The sequence below is a fragment of the Anomaloglossus baeobatrachus genome, chromosome 1 (assembly GCF_048569485.1).
Source record: "Anomaloglossus baeobatrachus isolate aAnoBae1 chromosome 1, aAnoBae1.hap1, whole genome shotgun sequence".
Lineage (NCBI taxonomy): Eukaryota > Metazoa > Chordata > Amphibia > Anura > Aromobatidae > Anomaloglossus > Anomaloglossus baeobatrachus.
Window position 1 is genome coordinate 53,289,157 of NC_134353.1, and position 6,000 is coordinate 53,295,156.

At 46.1% G+C, this 6,000-nt stretch overlaps 1 protein-coding gene across 1 annotated transcript in view; it reads left to right on the top strand.

Moving 5' to 3' along the window:
• KRCC1 (lysine rich coiled-coil 1) overlaps nt 1–3,656 on the top strand; it is a 64,417-nt gene extending 60,761 nt beyond the window's left edge. The window contains exon 7 of the mRNA XM_075346705.1: nt 2,372–3,656. Within this exon, the coding sequence (XP_075202820.1) occupies nt 2,372–3,107 (736 nt within the window). The 3' untranslated portion in view covers nt 3,108–3,656. The remainder of the gene's footprint in view (nt 1–2,371) is intronic.
• Nucleotides 3,657–6,000: the final 2,344 nt, after the last annotated feature.

Below are 6,000 nucleotides of genomic sequence, written 5' to 3' on the forward strand. Positions count from 1 at the left end.
TCTATCTGTGAGGTGTAGTAAGTTTATCTGGCCGTGATGAGGCGTCTAGGTGTGTTTAGGAACGCTCCACGGCTTCTTCTAGTGTGGTCTGACAGGGGATTGCGGTCAGCTCAGGTTCCAACTACTCTTGTGTTTTTCTGCTGTTGGTATTTTTGTGATCGTCCACGGTGACCAGATCATAACAGGCTACATTTTAGCAAATGGAGTTGGGGAATTGGTCAGGATAAATGTTGTCCTCAATGCTGAGAAATAGACAGATATTTATCCATCATGTAATACCATCAGGGAGTCATCTAGCTCTATATTTATTCTGCATAAAGAACAAGGAGACCTGGAAGTGATGGTCCGGCCCCCACAGAGCCCTGATCTTATATCATCCAGTCTGTGAGGGATCAGATTAAGAGACAGAAGGATCCGCACAGGCCTCATACACAGAAGATCTGTGCTCAGTAATCCAAGCTGTTTGACACAATCTCCTTGCAGAGTTCCTTCAGAAACTGTGTACCTAGAAGAAAGATGAAGTCAAAGGGCGTTCACCAGATACTGAAGGGATTTAATTACTTTTTTGTTCATTCACTTTGCATTTGACCCACGGTGACTAACGGGGTTTTTACTAGGTATCAGGAAAACCCCCAGAAGGTGCCACACTCAGGATATACAGGGGCCACAGTACAAAAAAGGGCCCTGTCGCGAGGGAGAGAGGAGCAGGGTAACCACCTGGATTCACCTGTGGCTGTACACTGCACTCCCTGACCTCCCTATACGGGTTCTTTCATCCCGTCACGAACCACATTCCTAAGCCATTGCTTGCTTTAAACTCACCCTTACTAGTGAGCAGGCCGATGAGAACACTAGTCTCACCTCTACAATACAGAAACACAATGGTAGGAAAACGGACAGGGGAAATAGAGATGAAAAGAAAAAACACTCCAAGCAGCTTCAATGTATCCAATAACACAGCAGCACATGACACAAAAAGACTTCTTCCAGGGCAGGTGCCTTCCAAAGTAGACCACATAGAAATTAGGATTTAGTTTGTCACTGGCATCAACTGATCAGGCATATGACTTTAAATAGTGAAGGGGAGTGATAGTGTCAAGGGAGAAATTTAGGTAAGAGTAATTAGCTATCTGCGTAGATATATTAAATAACTCAGACAATGATCACAACGAGACATGTTCACTGTTGGAGCCAATACAGGTGACTGACTCGTGTATTAAAAAGACTCGTAATTATACCATACAACATTCGACTTCGACCTTGAAGCAAGAACAGGGAGAGATCATCCCACATATAACATCCCTTATTTAAGTTGTGAGAAAATCATAATTATAAAATTCTTTCAGTAGATTATGAAATACCTCTCTGTTCATTATTTATTCTGGCTTGATTATCTAGTTAGAACATTCTTTCTTTGTGTGAAATCACTGATAAGACTTTCACTAAAGGTACCGTCACACATAACGAGATCGCTAGCGAGATCGCAGCTGAGTCACGGTTTCTGTGACGCAGTAGCGATCCCGTTAGCGATCTTGTTATGTGTGACACTTACCAGCGATCAGGCCCCTGCTGTGAGATCTCTGGTCGTTGCCGAATGATCCAGGCCATTTTCTTCAAAGGCGATGTCCTGCTGGGCAGGACACATCGCTGTGTGACACTGTGTGACAGGGTCACAGTGACTGCTGAGATCGCTATACAGGTCGCAACTGCGACCTGTATTGTTCTGCATCGTTGGTAAGGTCTGACTCTGTGACATCTCACCTGCGACCTCCCAGCGACTTACCAGCGATCCCTATCAGGTCTCATCGTTTTTGGGATCGCTGGTAAGTCGTTGTGTGTGACTGGGCCTTAAGAAGGGCTTCTCTGTTCATTATTTATACCTCTGTTCACTCGTCCTTGGTTAACTCTTTCTTGAACATACAGCTTAGAATCATATTATGGCGTCTGTGCGATTGTCATATAGACATGCATTGACATCTATATTTTGATTATTTGCATACACAGATAATCTTATTACATCTGAACAAACAATCTATAGCCCAGGCTACCTTCACAATAGCAAAGACAGACAGCAGCCAGGCAGGTAAGAGTGCTTAAGCCTTACAGCACCACTAGTAAGAAGATGTCACCTGGCATGTGGCTCTGCAAGCAATAAGGCGTTGTGACCTTCTGATTCCAGACTTGCCTGAGGTCTTCCCCGGGTGGGACACGCTCATGGGCAGCATTGAGTAAATTCAATAAAATATGTTAACACTTCTAGCTATGAAAGCATTTTTACTTTGCTGCATTTTTTCTATCCACACCTGCCTAAAACTAATGTGGTACATACAGTCACCTAATCATACCATGATTTATCATTCTGTTTCCTCAGAGAGAATCTTGTGGCCAACGTAATGAAGACTACTAAGAAATCATACGAGTCTTTTCAAGACGAATTAGCAGATTATATAAAGGTGCAGAAAGCAAGAGGACTGGAGCCGAAAACACAGTTCAGGCAAGATGACAGCGGTGAGGAGGCAGCAGAGGCCGTTCCTGCACCAATTCATCCCAAAATTAGTGCCGCTGCCCCTTACAAGTATCCCCCTCTTACTCACCCCAAGGCATACCCTCCATACAATCCCCATCCCCCACCTGACTCTCGTTTGCCCAGCTGGGATAAGCATTACTGGCATACAAAGCCAATGCCAAAATTACCCAACAAACCCGTCCCGCACAGAAAACACCCTCGTTCCAGCCCAGACTCCAGCGACGATTCCTCCTCCTCCTCAGACGAAAGCAACGATTCCCACAGGAAGGAGAAAAAGCACAAAAGAGAACACAGAAGCAAAGACCGGAAACCCCACCACAGCAAAGGCAGACGAGAAAACGGCAGCAGCGACAGAAAGAAACGGAAAATAGAAGATTCCGACTCGGGGAAAGAAGACGGCGAGCGGGAAAAGAAAGCGGAAGAGTGGTCAACGGATAAGTCTAAACACCGGAAAGACAAGAAGAAGAAAGAGGAGCAGCCCGCCGACAAAGAGGGCAAGAAACACAAAAAGACTAAAAAGATCGAGGACCAAAGAACGGAAGAGGAGATGTTGTGGGACGAGTCCATACTGGGGTTCTGAGAACACACGGAATAGCAGGTGAAAGAGGTTACAAAAAATCATGGGTCCAGGAAGATGGGGTGCGATCGGGGCGTACCGCCTCATTGTGCCCTTAAAGTGTTGAGGAGGCCACTGAGAAGACGTAGCATCTAGAGACGATTTCTCACATAGGGTTACTGTTCTAATTTATTTTTTAATTTTTTGTTAATTTTTTTCTTTTATCTAGTTTAGTCCAGATTTAAGGGCTCAATTCTTTTCCTTTCGAGATACACTTTGTTTAGGCTCACCCTATCTTCTGCTGCTGCTGCTACAAAAGGTGGATTTATACATTTGTGATGACAGAAGTGACTTTTTTCTATGAGTAAACCCAGAGCCGTCTGCAGTTTGTACTTGTCACTTTATTGAATTGAATTTCGTTGTTTTTGTTTTTCAACGTTTCTCGTCTTTTTGGTTTTTGCTTTTATAAATTCAAAGTGCATTATGAAAAATTGATACCTGTGAAATAATTACTGGAAAAAAAAGTAGGGAAAATTTTCCTAAACTATATAAAGTGGTTATTTTATTTCCTTACTTGGCTTTTCTTTCCTCTTTTTTTTGTTTTTGCTTTTTTTTTTTTATTTTTTTCCCTCAATGATCCACACTTTTTTGGTTTGTGTTCTTTTTATGTGTGCTCCTCAGTAAAATCTCGGCCAATCTTTCACTTTTTAAAGACGTCTGGTTTGAAAAGACCCTTTTCCAATGTCCTGGCAGAGTATGAGCATGCCGCGATTTGGGGTTTTTTTCAGACAAATTCCGCTGTCACGGGGTATGAATCGATGGAACAGGGGCTCCCAGGCTGACCCTAAAGGTACAGTTCCACTTACGTTTTGCACGGACGAGTGCAATCTGATAAAACATCGGACTGTACTTGCTCCAGTGCAAAACTATGGGGCATTATCCATCTGTGATTGAGTGCTCATGCCATATCGGCCTGAGAAATGAATCTCAGCATGTTGGTCCTTGCTCACGCACACCCATGCAAGTCTTTGAGAGCGTGTGAAACATTGCATTGGACCCGCATGTCGTTCGACTGCAGTGCTTTGTACGCAGAGACAGACAGCGGAGGAGATGGGGAGAAAGTGCTCCCTCTTCTTCGCAGCTGTGATCCGATCACAAGATCGCATCACAGTCGCATGACCCGCAGCAGAGAGTCATTAGCATATCGCTTCCAAAGCTATGAGCAAGTGGAACTGAACCCTAAGACTGAGGCCCCTGCGCTGTCCCTTATCTAGAAGGTAGGCTTGATGGTAGCCAGGATTGAGCCCCCAGTGTGACTCTGTCTCCTGTCCGACCCCTGATAATACTCCTCCCCTACCCAGGGAGCAGGCTGAAAGCTCAGTAACGAAAAGCCCACAAATAAGAACTGACAAGGGTAAACGAAAACTCGTGCACACAACACTCACACACAAAGAAGGGAACAATAAGTAAACTGGGGAGGAAAGCCAAAGGGGTAGAAAATAAATGCACAACTGGGGGACTCGCACACCACGCAGAACTGCAACTTGTAGATCACCAAAGGACAGTATAACCACAAGAACCGAGTAAGCAGAAGCTATATCTGGCACTCAGCCCCAGGATCCAGAACCTTATAAATAGTGAAGGCAGCTGAGGATGGTAATCAGCAGGCTGACCTCCCAACAGATGACCACAAGCCAGCAAGAATTAACTCTTGCTGTACTGGAGAGCAGTGAAGCCAGACCCAGCCAATGCCCAAAACAGGCTGTGCAACTAAGGAATTCCAGGTTGCTTGCTGGACTCTACAGCGTGAACAGAGTCTGCCGATGCCACCATGACACCCAGCTAGTGCAAAACTGAACACCGCACGACATCCGCCTGAAAAAAAAAGTTGTACGAATGTACTGCAAAAAAAAAATGAACATGGTGCACAGCAATATTAAGATGTTTCGTTGAGACGCCGGCCACACTTATTCTTGAAAGTATGGAGCAAAGTCACTGAGGCAGAGCCGACGTAAAACTGCCAGCGAGGCCACAACAAGGAAGAGACCGCTATTTTTTTCTTGAAGTAGCTTCTTTTTGGAAAGTTGGACGTTTCCACCGGCCTCTGTGCACATGCCCTTACAGTTTTTAATTTCAAGAATATCATCCATTATCCAAAGTAAAAAGCACTTTACATGCTGCGATATCGCTAGCGAGTGTACCCGCCCCCGTCGGTTGTACGTCAAGGGCAAATCGCTGCCCGTGGCGCACAACATTGCTTACACCCGTCACACGGACTTACCTTCCCTGCGACGTCGCTCTGGCCGGCGATCCGCCTCCTTTCTAAGGGGGCAGTTCGTGCGGCGTCACAGCGACGTGACACGGCAGGCGTCCAATAGAAGCGGAGGGGCGGAGATGAGCGGCCGGAACATGCCGCCCACCTTCTTCCTCTCTGCGGCAAGCCGCAGGTAAGGAGATGTTCATCGTTCCTGCGGTGTCACTCACAGCGATGTGTGCTGCCTCAGGAACAATGAACAACCTGGGGCATGCACCACCAATGATATTATGAAAAGGAGCGACGTGTCAACGATCAACGATTTTTGATGTTTTCTTTGTCGCTCCATTGGGAGACCCAGACAATTGGTGTATAGCTTCTGCCTCCGGAGGCCACACAAAGTATTACACTCAAAAGTGTAACCCCTCCCCTCTGCCTATACACTCTCCCGTGCATCACGGGCTCCTCAGTTTTATGCTTTGTGTGGAAGGAGGCACACATCCACTCACACATCTCCATTTTAGTCAGCAGCAGCTGCTGATTGTATCGGTTGGAAGAAAAGAGGGCCCCCACGGGGCCCCCGGCATGCTTCCTTCTCACCCCACTAAGTCGGCGGTGCTGTTAAGGTTGAGGTATCCATTGCGGGTACGACGGCCGGAGCCT